This window comes from Saccostrea cucullata, unplaced genomic scaffold, assembly GCF_032062105.1.
Source record: "Saccostrea cucullata isolate Sc308-1 unplaced genomic scaffold, CSIRO_AGI_Scuc_v1 ctg695, whole genome shotgun sequence".
Classification (NCBI taxonomy): Eukaryota; Metazoa; Mollusca; class Bivalvia; order Ostreida; family Ostreidae; genus Saccostrea; species Saccostrea cuccullata.
Window position 1 is genome coordinate 427,165 of NW_026930941.1, and position 18,448 is coordinate 445,612.

Consider the following 18,448-nt stretch of genomic DNA (forward strand, 5'->3'; position numbering starts at 1 on the left):
TGATCCGATACACATTTTGGGTTTTCCATAGAAAAGCATGGACACTGTCATTCATAATATTTTTTGGTACCCATCACTTATATGCAACTATTCCTGTATAAAATCTAATGCCTATTTTATTTTTTTAAATCTGACACTTATTTCGGGTCTCCCAGAGCAAAACAGGGATTTTAAAATTATACTTTATATGATGCTACTCACAGTAGCTCAGGTTCTTCATTTAAACAATGAAATGCTTTCTTTGTTTGTTATTACTGGAATTAACGGAAGCAGCTGTTGCAGAAAAAATACATAACCCGCGTAAGCGGGTTATGTGAATTTTTTCTGCAATAGCTGCGACCGTTAATTCCAGTGATAACAAACAAAGAAAGACATTTTATTGTTTATAATTATATCTGTTTAGATAAGCATTTAAAGCAGGATGAAAAAGATCAATTAGTGTATTAATAATGCGAACGTCTGTATACGTTTCATTGATGGAACAGCCACTGATCAAGAAATCTGTACAGACGACATGCATAATGTAGTTCATGCAGTGAGTAATTCAATGGGTTTTCTTAAGAAATAGAGGAGAAAATATTCAGTGGATGTAAATATAATGAGATTAAATGCATATTTATCTCATTTTTATTCTCAATTTAATTCTGCAAAATATCACTAGGCTTTAGAGACTTTAAAAAAGGGAGAAAGAAACTAATAAACAATATATTGGAAATTGTAGACGTACTTTCTTCCACGGGGCCATAATTCCGCGGAATCTCTAACTCTTTTCAGTCCGCTGGTAGAAAATTACGCGGGTATCTTTAGACTCTCTTTCTATGTATTATATTTGCAATAAATTCGATTGTACAAATTTCTGTCGAAAATTTTTGAGTAAGTACACAGCGTAAATAAATACTAAGCGGAAAAAGTACTTCTACAGTACATTTATCTTTAAAATATTTATCAATGAAATAATAAATATACATAATTATGTTAAATATTCATGCTTTTGGACATTCGCAACATACTTTAGCTACGGAATTTTTTTCAAAATTTATTAATTCGAGATTATAATGCCATCAGGTGTTCGTAGACAAAAGAGAACATACTTTACCAGGAATCTTGAAATTGATAAAATACAAATATTCTTTTATAATTCAAGGAAAAAGTGTACAACAATCACCACTCATATTTTCTAGAAGTTTGGTCTATGCAGACTTTTTCAAAAGGATATACAAATGCACATAAGGTTCTTTTAAGCATTGGAAAACTTTAACCCGATAAAAAAAAAGACGACAAAGCTCTAACTATGTGATTTTCCTGTTATTGTTCTCTCCATTACAATGTCTAGGTTGACTTCGGGAGAATAATGCAAAATTGCATTATGTATTTGAATGAACTGTAGTCACATAAGCCGATTGAATGTAGAAAAAACCCAAACAAACCAGGGAGTGATCAGGAAGCTTGTTGTCTGGTGTTTTCTTGAATGTTGAAAAGAATTTCAGTGTGCAAGTCTAATCTTTCTGTGATCATGTTTAAGTACGTCAAGGTAAATGGAGGATCAAATTTTTTGAAGGCATTTTCATCAAGTCTCAAACTCTCCAAAACCGCTCTGATTGGCGTTGCATAGACTTCCCAGGATGCTTGGTCTACAGCATTAAGGAGTCCAATGCACTCTAATTCTGGATCGTTGTAATCACTTACAATGAATACGAGAGATCCAGAATCTCCAAGATCAGCAAATTTACCATGGTCAGATTTTATAACCATTTGACCGAAATAATGTCTCATAAAATAACGGTTACCGCTTTGATTGATTTTTATCGTTCTCATAGCATTAATACTGGTCAATCTCCCCTTTGTCCATAACGTTGTTTGTCCATATTTAACAATATTCAATGGTTTGTCCAGGTTTGAAACGTCTTTTATTTTCCCACTGAAAAACGGTTTACTTCCTTCTATAAATCCTACAACGTGAGAAAGGAACAGGTAGTTTAATGATTGTAATATATTCAGTAAATATAAATTGAAGTTTGAAAGAAAAAAAAAGACGACAAATACCATTGTATTTAATTTAAGACCAGTTCGCTAATGATTTTACAGGTGTTTTTCAATACTATTTTAAAATTAATCTTTAATTCCAACAAATCAGTTCATATCAGTATTTAAAATGCATATGAATGCTTGTTTTCAAGGAAATGAATTAGATCTGCGATGATTGTCAGAGTTCTTAAAACAACATATTAAATTTTCCCACATAGAATTGCATAATTATGTATACTTTAATTTTTATTGATTAGGAAACTTGGTGACATTTCTGAAAGACCTACAAATGAATAAGGAAAATATGAACAGAAGAGGCAATTCTAAGACATGGCTGGAATACGATTAGAAATAAATTGAAGACTATTATGAAGATTTAATGATCCCTAAACTAAAAATTGCTAAGTTATAACTTTTAATACCTGCATCTGTTGCATTATCTTGAGGAAGAAAGGGGTGTTTTGGCTTGTGATTATCAGAATCAACGTTGACAAGAACAGCATCTACCGTAAAATTTCTTTGCAAACGTATCTCTCCAAAATACCCTCTCTCCAGTTTTCCACATTCATTCCATTCGTTAGAAATTTTTCTTAAAATTTTGACATCTAACGTTTTTGCGTTTTTAAACAAGTGTTCATTAAGATGGATTTTTAATACCAAGACATGTGCTGCAGTTAAGTAATATATTTTGTTGCCAACAAAAACGAATCCTCCTAAGGTGCCCTTACCCATTTCAGCAGTGCTTGATTTGATACTGTCTCCTATTTGAGGATGGCGAATTGCAGAAATAGCTGCACAAGATTCACGTACATCCACAGGATAACCATTTATATTCGTAGGAAATGGTTTTTCGCCCATTGGAATTATACCTTTTGTGTGGCATGATATAACAATACAGGAAACTGGTTCGATATTGGGTGGTTTGCCAGGTTTGTAATTCCTTGATAATACGGATGATGTTGTAATCCCAGTTATGTTACTATGGGATCGAAGTAAGCTATTTATGACCCAATCGTGTATCACCAAATTTTTGTCGAGGTTAAACTTAGCCTCATCTTCCATAATTGCACGTGATTCACCATCAACTTCAGAGATTCCTTTTACAAGGACTTCAAGTCCGCAATATTTTAAAGGAAGCACTTCTTTTGCCGTACATTTAAAGCCTTCCATACGCACAATAATGACATACTCATTGCAAGTAACTCTCTGTTTTTGAAACCTGTATCCTGTCCAAACATATTCAGATCCGACGCTAAACTGGCAGCAAAAGTTTTCCTCAACTGCTCTAATTAAAATTTTTGCCATCAACGTATCAGACATATGAACACTTTTTACCAACCTTTCAAGCACTTGGTTGGAAAGACAATCAGGGTAAATATTTTCAGCTTTTTGACCCCATTCATACCTTGTCATATCAAATTCGCAAGCTATTGAAGTAAAAGTGGATCTTGAATGAGCTATATTTTCATCGGACAATTTTGAGATATCATCATATGACATTTTAGATACATTTTTTGCAGTCAAATTGAGGTCCTTTACCAACATCTGTATAAGGGATGAAAACTCATCCTTTCCACTCACTGCTAGTTGATTTGCCAAATGGGCCTTGATTGTGCTCGGAATTTGAGCAATATTTGCTTTCACAGCGTCGAAAGAAAATATATGTTCATCAAAGTTTTTCATCTCCAAAAGTCGCGCAAATTCCTCAAACAGGGAATGTGAAGGATGCATTTTTATTTCGTTAAAAAAACGTAAGAGCAATGTTCCATAAAAAGTATCTTTCGTTATGCAAACATCATCATGGTCCATAATGTAACTGAGGTATCTTAAAGGACATATTTCAAGAAATACCTCTGGATTTCGCTTTAAATGAACTTGACACAAAACCTTTCGGATATTTTCATCATTAACATAATAGCAGCTATCTTCTTTCTCTAAATAAATCCCAACAAAAGACTCTGCGATTTTTTGTGGAATCATGAAATCATTGCGAAAAAGATCAGAATGATGTATGCGAGAAGCTGCTGAACATTGAAAGCTCAAACCAGGATTCAACAGCACCGAAGACAAACACGAAAAACATTTCTCGTCCATGTCATTAATGTGCGTGAATATTTCCTTCATGTTCTTTTCTACCTTGTCTGTCAAATCGATTACGAAGCTTTTTTGAAGAAAGTCCTCTGCAGCACTTGAAATCTTAAGGAAGTTGAGAACTTCTTTTTCCATTGATATTATGATAGTATTATTTTCTGACCAGGTATTGAGCAACTTGAAAAAATTGTCGAGGCTAGATACTGTTTCTTTGAGAGTTGCCAAAGATGTAATTTGTTCAAACAGTCCGTCCACAAGTATTGTCATTTTGATGTCAGGGAGAACTTGAATAGATTCAAGTTCCCTAATGTTTCTCACTGCAAAGGGAGTCGCCTCATTCAAATTTTTCAATCGTTCAAATAATAATAAACTTGCTCGAGATTTATCCTTTCCGATTATGCCTGTCACAACGAAAGCAAATTTATTGCTTTGCTTAGTTAATTCTTCGTAATAGTTCATTATTTCGTCTTTATGATATGAAGATCGAGAGGCTTCCGCTTGCAGTTGGTTAAAGGCATAAACTATGATTAAATAAAAGACAATTGAAATGACACATATATAAAGACCTGCTCATTTTTAAACAAGAATTGTTAATACACATTAAAACTCTGTCAAAATAGCTAGGTATACAGCTCAACAAACTTTTTGAACTCACGTGGTTTTTCGCACAACTTAAGGTCACATTTCTCTTGCAATAAAACTTAAATTATCGAGCTTCAGTACGAGACATAACACTTATATTATAAAATATTTCATTTTAAGGTACATATTTTCTAAAATATCATATCATACGTTTTAAAACTCGGTGTTTTTAAAAGGGAATTTGTTTATAAATTGTATTATGTTATATGTGTATGATTCTACCATAGGTATTCACAAACTAATTTATCGACCTATTTTTGACACTATTTAGTTGAAATGTTCAAATTGACTTATTAAAGATGAGTATTTTTCTAAGTACTTTGCACATTTTCCATTCTTGTTTTGGTTTTTTTCGAAATGCAGCGCCGAAAAATGACAGATTGCATAAAGAAATACATGTAATGTCAGAGGAAAGGATAATAAAGAATTGTTTATCTTTCACAATATAAAATTGTTACTATTGAAAAGAATAAAATCTTTTACATTTATGGTCTGAAAACTTTGAATTTTTGTGTTGGAAGGTATTTTTCATGATGCTAGATTTTAGAAAGTCAACCTTTAAAAAGTTATCTTTTTAATATGAAAGCAGTCAAACAGATGATAAATACTTCTATCATCTTGCGCCTTAACGTCATATCAATGTACAGAAAATGCATTAAACGTTTCATGAACTGCACTGTTTCTCTAATTAGGCAATGCAAAGTTAGGTTTTAAACTGAACGGATAAAAAGACAGCAGCATTTAACGAGAAACGATGAAAAAATCATTTGGGAACTCTCATAATCTATCATACTAGAGCATATAAAATTTCTACCACTTATAATGTGTGCAAAATGTTTAAAGTTATAGAATAAGATAAAAAATAAGTTATAAATCACTTTTAAAATATATTTTATTGTCAAGTTACACAGTTTTACATTATAACAATGTGACCTTAAGGACAGATGATATAAACATTTTTTTTTTCTTTGAAAAAGATCTAATATCATGTCACAAGTTTAGAAAAGTGGATGGTTCTTAGAATTTTTTTTCTCTTAAGAACTTGAAAATGAAATAGACTCGGAAAATATTAGTAATATTTCAATAGAAAAACAAATATAGACAAATCACATTCAGTTAAGGTTTACAGGTGAAAATAAATTTCAGAATATGTTATCCTAGCGCCAAAAGTGTAATATAAACTTTTGAAAAATATACCAAGCCAGGTGAATTTTAAGGATTTCCATCCCTAATGGGACCTAATTCCCTACCCTTAAATGTGCGTCAAGTACATAATACACTGATATTATATTAAAGTATTTTATAGTGGAAAAGGATTGCCCGTGAGAAAGATTTGAAAATGTCATTAATTAAGCAGTAGCTAATTAACAAAGATTGCATTGAAGTCTATGGGGAAAAACGTTTTTTCAAAATAAAAATTCAAATAATTTGAATATCAATAAATCCTGCGGTGGAAAGATGCATTGAAACATTGAAAATAGAATGGCAATTGAAAACATTTTTTTTACCAGATAAATTTTTTTAAATTGATTTTTTTTATTGATAAAAAAAAGGGGAGATAACTCTCACCAAAGCTCAAGGTCATAAATTAGGACACATCCCACTATACATACTAATAGTAATAAATGGGAAATATGTCTAAACAACTGAGTATTCAATGCCTACATATCAGTTATGTATTCAATTTCACTGAATTTGTTCCCATTAGGGATTGAATACCTTAAGAGGAATATTAAAATGACAAAAACTTAGCAATATCATATAGGCTGGTTTTTACCATTTAGCTTTTCCTAATAAAATTCACCTGGCTTGGTATATTTCTCTTAAGTTTATATTACACTTTTAGCAGCATGGTAACATATTCTGAAATTTTGTTTTCACCCGTAAACCTTTACTGAATGCAATTTGTCTATATTTGGTTTTTCAATGAAATATTACTAATATTTTCCAAGATTTTTTTCATATTCCAGTTCTTAGGAGAAAAAAAAAAATACTAAGAACCATCCAATTTTCTAAACTTGTGACATGATATTAGATCTTTTTCAAAGAAAAAAATATGTTTGTATCATCTGTCCTTAATTTGTGCGAAAAACCATGTGAGTTTGAAAAGTTCGTTGAGCTGTATATCTAGTACTCTTCTGTTTTTCACCTGCCCATTGCAACAACGTATTCAACAACAAAAAAAATAAACTAAATAAACTACTGTTTATTTAAACAGATGCTTACATTAATCATTTATATGTAGGCATACCTAATTGAGGAATCAAGAAGTGAAATCCAGTTTCCTCCAACAAGCGTTTGCTTTTTAATACGTCATTTGAGTAGTTATCTACAGTTTGAAACTGCGACGATCTTGATTTCTCTGATTGGTCAATTGGAAAGTCCTTTTCTCGAATCCGAAAAGTAGTATCCTTCACAGGGCTTTTGATATCTGGTTTTCCAAAACAACAATAATAATTCTAACGTATATAAGCTTTGAAACACTATTTGTTTATCATACATGTGCAATAAATTTTGATGATGTTTTATCCGATGAATAAACAGTTTTGAGTGAAAAGAGAGATACATTCAATGCCAATGTCTTCATTCAACGAGAGTTCTTCGGAAAGTACTCGGACTACTGTAATAACTTTCGTATGCCCTTAATTTTTTAAAGTTTTAATCGATTCAACACCCACCGTAACACGATGCCTCGGGTTTAACAGAAAGAACCACAGTTTTCACATCAAGGCGCTTAGCTCTTAACAAAGGAATAGCTGCTACTATTTTTTATCAATAGGTCAGTCGTGACCGTGATTCAAACTTACTAACTTCTTATTGATAATATGGATAAAGAGTCTTTGATTTTTAAAAGGAGAATAAATGCAATAACGCTGATCTAAATAACTTGTTCCTTATTAGCAGATTTTTTTTAGAAAACACATCTGTATATTGCTGTATGAACGCTATATTGGAGGCCAAAATCTCTAAATAACGCCCCAAATGAATCGACTCAAAAAGATCTACAAACCATACCTTCAGCATAGATCCGATATTATTTTCGATTTTATCTTGAACATATGTTTAACTAGCATGTAAAATTTTGATAAAGCATTAACCTTTTTTCGAAAGAAAATGACTCGACGCAATTTTCAAAATGCTTTTCCTATTCGTTAATTTGGAGTAATCTTGCTTGTCTTCGAATAAAATTCCTATTAAGATGTTCGGTCGAAAAATTCAAGTGTTGGATTGTAGTCTTAATATTTTTCACGAGGAAGCTGTATATTTAAACTTGAAAGTAAACTTACTGAGGATGCTAACATATAATACTTTTGTCACTAAAATTGCTTTGCTTGTCATTAAACTCCCATATAAATTCTTACACAATAAGTTTGCTTTCTGATAGCACAATGGTTTAAGTGTTATTCTCTTGAGTCGCATATTACGGACGTGGCAGTTTCGGATCCTCTTTCATAGGTGAAAACCTGTCTTTCGGACGATAACTTACCAGTATACGTTCTTTTAGACCATGACGTGAAGATCGTACGTACAATTTATATGTTACTGCAACTAATTCTCGATCATATGTAATTATCATTAGGATGAAAATGAAACAAGAACTTATAAATCGTTTATATATTATACATGTAGTCATCAATATATTAAAATAAGCAAACGTATTCTTACCTGATGTGTGTTGAAGGTTTATGTTCATTTTCTTGGATTCAGCGTTTTCGAGTTTAACATTTGTAGCGTCTTGTTCATGGAATTTCATAACAGAATGATAAGGTACATTCTTTCTATTATCAACGCAATAACAATTTTCTTGCGTTGGCAAATCATCAGTCCATATATGCCCTGATTTTGATTTCCTTGGTGGTTTAAGTTTTGTGAGTAGATGTTCATCTTTTCTACCAGGATTAGGAATTGATAAAAAAGAACCCATAACAATTCAGTTTTGCCACACTGAATTACAGATGTATAAATCTGTACTTAGTATTTTTCCCAAGCTTCTTGAAATATAGTTCATTTGAAATAATCAGTGAAAAAAATACAAGGACAATTTATAAGTTGCATACAAAAATAGAATTAAAGTCTTATAACTCGTAAGATTGAAACGGTCGTACGTCCTGCAAAATGCGTTGATCTTTAGCTTTAACACGGAAAGGTATTTTCCTGACTCCAAGAGACTCTGAAAGAATACAGTATTTAATTTATATATTTACATTTTCAAGCTTAAAGGTTACTGGTAAGCAGATGATAATTCCTCCGAGTTACTCTTATCTTAATTATATCTTAAATTTTACTTCAAATTGGGATTTAACTGTTCTAGCAAAATCAGATACAATGTGATTTTCGACCCTTAAAATTTTACGAGCAAACTAACTTTTTCATACTGATTGTTAGTCCATTATTTATGCATTGTATTGACAACGGATTTTTCCGTTATTTCCCGATGATGAAAAGAAGCACACTTTGGGTGTGACCGGTCAGCGAGGGATATTCACTCTGATGTTTCAGAGGTCCGTGTTTGCTATGCTCCTACTTTGTATTGTTTTATCGGCTTTGATATTGAATACTGTTCGTTATCTCCATATCTTTCTTACACTTTTCAAAAGCAAGAGAAAAAGCCATTTTTGTAAAACAGTCATACATAGAGAATAATACATACCCTTTTCCATATCACACCCTTTATCAGCCCGAAACACCAATATCAGACAGAGGGCCGAAGGCCCGAGGGATGATGAAGGATGTGATTTGGAAAAGGGTATGTATTATAATGTTTATAACATTCTTTGTAATAAAAAACAGCACACATTAAGTTGAGAAAAAAAATTTAGTAAATAAACATGCATAGACCTCTAAAATACATATGCCTGGTCTTTTGTCTAATACGGTTTGGGTTTGTTTCTACTTCTATTTTGATGCACTTGATCCGCAATTTGAAAATAATCTATTGTTTGCTAATTAGATTATCATTATTTTCAAAAAGTTAAAATAGGAGAAAATGAACCCACCAAAAATTGTGTATAATTACAGGTACTGTTTTTGTGGTTTAATTTACTAAGGGTGTGATATTGATCCGTATCAGCCCTGCAGGACTGATAATCAATATCAGCCCTGAAGGGCTGGTACGGCTATTGTGACGTCAGGCATATCGCATATGCAAAAATCCTGTATTTATTACGAAGTATGTAATAAAAGGGTTTGTCCTTAAGTGATACCGTTTATCATGACAAATCATCAAATTGCAAGTTCTATGGCAAAATGAATCACATTTTCATTATACATGTATAATGTCAGCAGCTTAGTACTTTAGATAGTTTTCAATAGGCCAGAATGAAGCAAGAGTTATTTCCCGTTGGCCGCCATAATGAAGGCACAAATGCTGATATCCCTTCTTTGTTCAACCAATTTTTATATTTGCTATTTTGAATTAGGAATCCTTATTTTTCTGAAGTATTAAAATTTTGGAAGCCTCCTTTGTTTAAAAAAAATATTAATAAAGTTTTTCAACCAAATATTTCTGCTACATCCTCTTAAACTTGGTAAGACAAAGAGGGAAAATTACCAAGTCGACCACTAATATGGCCACCAACGGGAAGTAACTCTCGCTAAATTAAGGCCTATCGGAAATTATCTATTATGCTTTTTCCCTTGGTGCACCAAATCAATTTCTCTCTCTTATACGTTTTAATGACTTCTAGAGTTTTGGTTTATTAAACTTACCTAAAGATGACGTCTTTGGCTCTTTTGTTACATTGCCCTTTTATCAAATTTAATAGTTTTTTCCCCTTCTGTAAACACGGCACTGAAAAAAAAAAACTGTGAAAGTGACTAAGAAAACTATTAATTTATGTCCATACAATCACTACCTTTTCCTAGGTATTGCGTAGATATAGAAGATAACATTTGTAAATCTAGAATTTATAAGTAAATTTCACTAGGTTAGTTGGGATTTATACGACCCTTGTTTCACGTGACACCTACTAGTCACTATTAAAGCTAATAAACAGTACAAGTTACAGTTTTTTAAAAGCTTGCCTGACTAATTAAATTTATCTGCTTGAAGAGTGATAAATCTTTTGAGAAATACTTTTGTGGGTCTAAAACATGTGCTAACTTTATATTTTGAGAACCTTGTGTAATTCAGATCTTAATTTCTTTTAACTAGTAGAACAATCATTTCTACACTGCATCCTAAAGAGATGTTATTCGGGGGAGTGGGTGGAAGGAAGGTTGTTTGGGTCTGCAAGTGGAGTGATCTGCCCTTGGATCTAAATTGATTTCAAGCTAAATTGTAACACTTATCATGCATTGTAAACATATTAGATACTAATTTTTGGAGTTTATTTTCTCATTTAAAGTACATAGTAGTAATGTGTATTCATTTTTTTTTCTTAAAAGGGGGTGGGGTAGTTACACTATCATATATATGGAGAATAAAATAAGTGAATTTACATTTAATATCTAAGCCTTTGTGGAAAGAAAATCCCAGATTTTTCACTGCTTTCTTATTTATTGTGTGCATCTAAACATAGACATATCATAGATCATGCATCTTGTTTTGTTTATCATTATTTAACTACTACATTTATGGAATAAACCAACCGCGGGATAGGGAAACAAGTTAGAATAATCAATTTGTTAGTGTTGTATATCCATAAACATGTACTGATATATACAATATGTTGCTTAAAGAATTTCTGAAGCATAAGAAAGAATTCATTAGGACAACCGTTGTCAATAGAACAATCAAAGCAAACGGCACTAAGATAGCTTAATTACTAGTGACATCTGGTGTAAAAAGAGAGATTCATCCCTTTTGTAGAATATACGAGGGCCGTTCAAAAATTACGCGGACTTGTTGCACAGAAAAAATATTTGACGACATAATTGGTCAAAATGTTACACATAATATAAAAGAATCTTTACTTATATGGTCTTCAAAATTTCATGTCAAAATCTTGTAAATTAGTATCAATTTCGAGTGATTGTTCAGGACATATCATTAAGTCACGGAGCAGCAAAATCTTCGACGTCCAGGCACTATAAAAAAATATGTTTTTGATTTTTTATTTTCTCAACATTTTCCAAAGAGTACCTGTACAGTCTGGGTTACCTTATCTACTCAACATCCAATCAACATTTCTTGTCAAGCTTAAAATTTATTCAACAAGTAAAGAATATTCTTTTTTTGTTTAAAAACCAAAAACGTCAGGTATTTATAAGATATAGTGTGATATTAGTGACTCTCAATGACGTTCTTTACAGTCCGGATAAATTTTTCGTCGATAATCTTCTTACCGTCCTCCGTATTGCCTTTTTACAGAGGAATAAAGGTCTAAAATTTCAATTTGCTATTTGTGGACGAATGTCCCGAATATCCTAGTTTACTACATGTTTTATTATGCATTACACATAATTTAACAAAATGTGGTGCGCCGTCAGTTCAGGAGACGTCATTTTTACAGTCGTTTTCACGGTAATCGCATTAGAGAAAAATCACTATATTTCTGTTAGTACTTCAAATATCACTTCAGAAATCTAAATACATAATAATAGAACAATTTAAAGCTACATTTAAGAAAATTGTCTAAAAATATATCGAATTATAGAAAATAGATGAGTTAAATTTTGGATTCCGCATGCTTTTGCTTTAAATTTTTTGTCGTGCTCCGTACCTCTCCATCAGTGATATCAACATACCGACAATTTAAGGTAGGACAAAACATCCATGGATTCTATTTTAACCAATTTCTTAAAACGTACCGGAGAAAAGGAGAATTATATTACTATTTTGACAACAATGAATGATCCTTGTAAGAAAAATAATAAGTTTTGGCATGTTTGTGTAATATTTTGTGAAAAAATCGGAGAATCATATATATTGGTCAGTTGGGGGTTTACATTTTGGTCTGTGCTTATGCTATCTAAGTGCAATAAACAAGGATGTATTAGTCTATTACAAAATGCAGTGTAACTTTTGTTCCATAAATAGTAGAGGGCTGATATTTGGACACGTATATACGGAGTATCCATTCTTTATGTACTTTAAAGGCCAAGGTCATATCAAGAGGTCAAAGGTCAAATATTGTGACGTCATCTACTGAATCTTTTAGTTTTTTTGCCATTGAATTTTTTTTAATCGCCCAAATATCTGAAACCACCGGTTCAATTTTCTTTATTTTTACACATTTTATTCTAGGACCCATTTGAATTATTCTGTTGATTTTTTGTAAAAATTGAATTATACATTTTCTCTTAAGAACACTAAAACTGTCGGATATTTACATGTGAATTTTCAATTCCAATGCTATGTATGTTCTATTTTTACTTAATATCTTACTCAAATTTTCAAGTATCAATTTGACTTCCTGACTTAAAGTAACAAAAAGGTTATCTTTTTTAAAAGTATTACACAGATTTGCAATAGATCAATTAATAATTCTAAAATACGGCTCATTCTCAAGTCGAATGTCTGATTTCACAATCTTCTTACAGGGATCTGATAGGCTATATTTCAGACTATGTGGGCAAAAACGTCTGGTTGAATTTCTTTCATATCATATATGAAGAGGATTTTGTATCTTAGAACAAAATACCAAAGTTTCAGAAAAATTGAATTTAAGGAAAATTTTGGCCTATCTATTGTGTCCTACCTTAAACAGAATTTTTTTTTATACAGATATTTTGCCCAAAATTTATTGGAATCTTTAAGATACATATTTCTGTGAAATTTCATAACTATATGACGTCTATAAGAGTAAATAATAGCACAGTCTGCGTAATTTTTGAACGGCCCTCGTATATGGAAACTGCAAACTGTTACTTTTAAAATACAGGTACATAATTCCAATGTAAATCAGCTTGCACAATATCTAGCTCTCTAGATATGATTGCACAGTTTCGGATCTTGGAAATATCAATCCTTATACAGCCTAACATCAGGCAATGATAACTTATCTTTAAAGGCTTAACTAGAAGACCTGCTAAAAAATAGTTATTTCGTTTCAGTGAAGAAAACACTTAAAGTAGAAGGAGGCTTTTTATAGAATATCAAAATGTATTATTTGCTTGCTGAACTTGAATAGTAATGATTGGGAGAGTTTTACAAACTTCACACATTGTTTCATATTGTATGTAAAATGTCAGAGCTCTACTGCAACATTCACACCTCTTTATTAAATACTTATATTCACAATTAAAAAAAGTAAAAGAGAATTCCCTTTGAATGAAGATAAGCGCTTTGCAGAATGTAAACGATCATAAATAAACGATCCTCAATTACAATGTACTCTGATATGTATTCTCGATGAGAGGAAGTATATTTTTTTGTGGAAATCCGAAAGAGATGTTTGTTTTCAAACAAAATCTAGTGATGCAATTATGTGCGGCTGTGGTTTAGTGTATTACGATATTAAATCAAAAACATGCTAAAATATACTGGTAAGTTGAATTTCCTTCTTATTCATTTTTGTTATACCATCCTTGTTGTCCGCGTTGCAAAGTGCATCTGCTCTAGAGTCGCGAAGTAAGGAGTTGATCCTTACGTCGCGGGTTCAAATTCCCACGCTGTGAAGCGTGGGAACCGGTCATTAAGATGAGACCGTATAACCTGAGATACTGCCCTGCTCAATGGTACTAAGTGCCGAGCATAGGATAAAATCTATACCTCTCCACCGGAAAGATGTGGCGTCTCTATATAATTGAAAATTTTCGAGAGGGACCTTAAAACAATATACAATATACTAGTACTATCTTCTCATCCACACCTACCCCCCAAAAAATAAGTTCATAGGGATTCGTCGAGATTATTTATACATATTTACATTATATGTAGATATAACGAAGGCCTTAGGATAGTGTTGGTCGGTTGCATCGATGCAATTATTTTGAAACTCTTCAAATAAAATTATAAACGACCGAAGCCTGCTCAACAAAGTCAAATGACATAATATGAATATATAAGCATGTGGTCAAGATGACCCTCTACATGTTTAGGTCAGACGACACGTTCCTCAAATATATGTCATGTTTCTCTTGGTATTATATAAAAAAAATATATTTATAATTTTTGCCGATTTCTACATTGTTCTTGATATGTATTTAGAAATAAGTACACCAAAAATCGTGATATAGGCCATTTAAAAGATTACTCATACTGGTTATATTAGAAACATGACCCTGTGGTATCTTGTCCAAATGCCTGGTAATCGAGGTACCTTATTTTTTGTGAGGAAATCTGTTTCAGGAACTTTACTTCAATTACAAATTCTTAGGAAAAATCATATATTTTTGAGGAATGTGTCGTCGTAGATAACTTAAACAAGAGGCCCATGGGCCACATCACTCACCTGAGAAGCTATGACCATTCTGTTCTTTATAAGATTTCCCCCTTGTTATACATATTTGACCCCACCCAACCCCACTCATCATAATTTAGACAAGTTGAAATCTATACTACCCCAAGATGCTTTCACATAAGTTTCAGCTTTTCAAAGATTGTCCAATATATTTCTATGTAAAACTTTGATTCCCCATTGTGGCCCTGACCTAACCCCCCCCCCCCCCCCCGGGTCATGATTTGAACAATTTGGAATCTAAACTACCCTAGGATGCTTCCACACAAGCTTCAGCTTTTCTGGCCCAGTAGTTATTAAGAAGAAGATTTTTAAAGATTTTTCCTATATATTTCTATGTAAAACTTGGATTCCCCATTGTGGCCCTGCCCAACCCCCGGGGGTCATGATTTGTAACAATTTAGAATCTACACTACCCCCAGGATGCTTCCACATAAGTTTCAGCTTTTCTGGCCCAATGGTTCTTGAGAAAAAGATTTTTAAAGTTTTTTCCTATATATTTCTATATAAAACTTGGATTCCCCATTGTGGTCCCGCCCTATCCACGGGGGTCATGATTTGTAAAATTTAGAATCTTCCCTACCCCAGGATGCTTTCACATAAGTTTCAGCTTTTCTGGCCCAGTGGTTCTTGAGAAGAAGATTTTTAAAGTTTTTTCCTATATATTTCTATGTAAATCTTTGATTTCCCATTGTGGCTCCGCCCAACCCCCGGGGGTCATGATTTGTACAATTTAGAAACTACCCCACCACAGGATGCTTCCATATAAGTTTCAGCTTTTCTGGCACAGTCGTTCTCCAGAAAAAGATTTTTAAAGATTTTTCCTATATATTTCTATGTAAAACTTGGATTCCCCATTGTGGCCCTGCCCTACCCCTGGGGGTCATGATTTGAACAATTTAGAATTTACACTACCCAAGGATGCTTCCACATAAGTTTCAGCTTTTCTGGCACAGTGGTTCTTGAGAAGAAGATTTTTAAAGATTTTTTCCTATATATTTCTATGTAAAACTTGGATTCCCTATTGTGGCCCCGCCCTACACCCGGGGGTCAGGATTTTAACAATTTAATATCTACACTACCCAAGGATGCTTCCACATAAGTTTCAGCTTTCCTGGCCCAGTGGTTCTTGAGAAGATTTTTTAATGACCCCACCCTATTTTTTTCTTTTCTTGATTATCTCCCCTTGTAAGGGGACTTGGCCCTTCATTTTAACAATTTGCAACAACTCCCCTTCACCTAAGGATGCTTTGTACCAAGTTTGGTTAAAATTGGCCCATTGGTTCTTGAGAAGAAGTCGAAAATGTGAAAAGTTTACGGACGGATGGACGGACGGACGACGGACACAATGTGATCAGAAAAGCTCACTTGAGCCTTCGGCTCAGGTGAGCTAAAAAATCAATTAAAAAATCCAAACTGACCGGAGTGCATCATAATTTTTTCAGGCATTGAATATCAATTCTCTATAAGAACAAAAATAAAAAAGATACTTAGACACATATTAACTTAGAATTGCGTTTTATAATTATAACGTGTGTTCGAAGAGTGTTCTATATAAAAGCTATTGATGGGTAAAAAAATTGACACACCTCCTTTGTTTTCATAGTATCGTCTTTTAAATATTTTGCAACAGCAGAAATGACCTTATCTTTAACACGGTGTGAACAATTCCATGCTTGTTAATATTGGTAGTTTATGAATAGAAAATAAGGTTAAATTTATAGCTAAGCAATAAAAATTAAAACGTTTGTGATCATGTAATTTTTTTCAGTTCAATTCATGAGTTTAATATTATTCAGATTATAATTTTCAGATTCAAATTTCATGATATCGAACTCATACAAATAGTTCCCTTAATTCAAAACAATGTCTCAGATTTGAATATTTCAAAACCCGAAATGGTTTTAAATACCATACCTGTACCGGGTTCTTCAACTCCATAACAAAAATCTTAACAAACAAAGATACATTGCTGGTTCCACTAATTGGTCAATGAAGACTCATGAAATAAATAGGTCCCAAATACTATAATGACCTTTTAATGACTTTTTAAAATATTTCGGATAAAGATATACCTTTTGTTTATAACGCAAAAAAAAAAAAAAACAATTGCGTGAAGTGTCTGCAACAAAACAACCAATTAACAACCCAAACATTTAAATGCTTCTCTCGTGATCAAGTACGTCATGTGATATCAAATTAAATATCTGAATACGAGTTTATAAATTTAGAAAACCAGTACATAACTTACAAACTAAAGTGAAAATCGACCTCGCAATGAAATCATATTGTTTTGAACGCAATTTTAACTTTGAAAATCCTTAACATACTTTCATTCTGGTTGAATTAAAAACGAAATGAAGAAAATAAAAATACTTACAAGGAAGGAAATATAGGCTAACGAAAATAAATCTACTCTAAATTGTTCGATTTCTTGCGATGATTTTATAAAATGTAGCTCTGCTCTTACAACTTGTAAATTGCAGTTAACATCACGTGATGTTTGAACACATGATAAATTAGTTGATAGATTGATTATGTAGTGTTCTACGCCCATGCAAGAATTTTTCACTTTTAGGTCACCTGAGGAACTCGGTGACCTATTGCTATCCGTGCGTCGTGTGTCGTGTGTTAAAAATTGAACATTTTCAGCCTCTTCTCTTAAACCACTGAACTAATTTCAACCAAATTTGGTATAGAGCATTTATGGGTGAAGGGGAACAAAAATTGTTAATTTCATGGTCGTCGCCCCCCTGGGGCCTGAGGGGTGGGGCCAAAACCACTAAAATTATTGCAATCTTTAAAAATCTTCTTCTTTACTCCTGCACAACAAGCAGGCAAACTGTTGGCATGAATGTAATGAGCATTGAGTTCTCTACCAAAATTGTGAAATTCATAGCCCCAGGATCAGGGCTTCTAGTGCTAGGGCGGTGCTATATAGATTATATAGTGAAAATGCATTATTTCCTTGAAAATCTTCTTCTCTGCTTCTGGGTATAAAAAAAAGCTAACTAAGCACATAGGTATGATGAGCAAGAGTGCCGTTTCCAAAATTGTGAAATTTATGGCTCCAGAGTCAGGGGTTCTGGTGTTAGGGGTGGGGCTCTATTGATTATATAGTGAAAATGCATTAATTCTTTGAGAATCTACTTCTCTGCTTCTGGAATTAAATAAGCTAATTACAGTAAGAACATAGTAAAGATGAGCAAGAGTGCCTCTTCCAGGTTTGTGAATTTTATGGCCCCAGGGTCAGGGGTTCTGGTGTTAGGGCGGGGCTCTATAGATTATATAGTGAAAATGTATTTAATCTTTGAAAAACTTCCCCTCTGCTTCTAGCAATTAAATAA

The 18,448-nt window shown here is 32.7% G+C and overlaps 1 protein-coding gene across 1 annotated transcript; it reads right to left on the reverse strand.

Annotated features, from left to right (window-relative positions):
• Window positions 1-237: 237 nt before the first annotated feature.
• On the reverse strand, window positions 238-17,234 carry LOC134230688 (uncharacterized). The gene is made up of 6 exons (XM_062712522.1): window positions 17,019-17,234; window positions 10,468-10,549; window positions 8,425-8,929; window positions 7,010-7,189; window positions 2,448-4,637; window positions 238-1,949 (listed from the first exon to the last, which is right to left on the reverse strand). Exons 3-6 carry the CDS (start codon window positions 8,681-8,683, stop codon window positions 1,438-1,440), a joined length of 3,141 nt encoding a protein of 1,046 aa, XP_062568506.1. The 5' UTR covers window positions 8,684-8,929; window positions 10,468-10,549; window positions 17,019-17,234; the 3' UTR covers window positions 238-1,437.
• Between the last annotated feature and the right edge of the window lie 1,214 nt (window positions 17,235-18,448).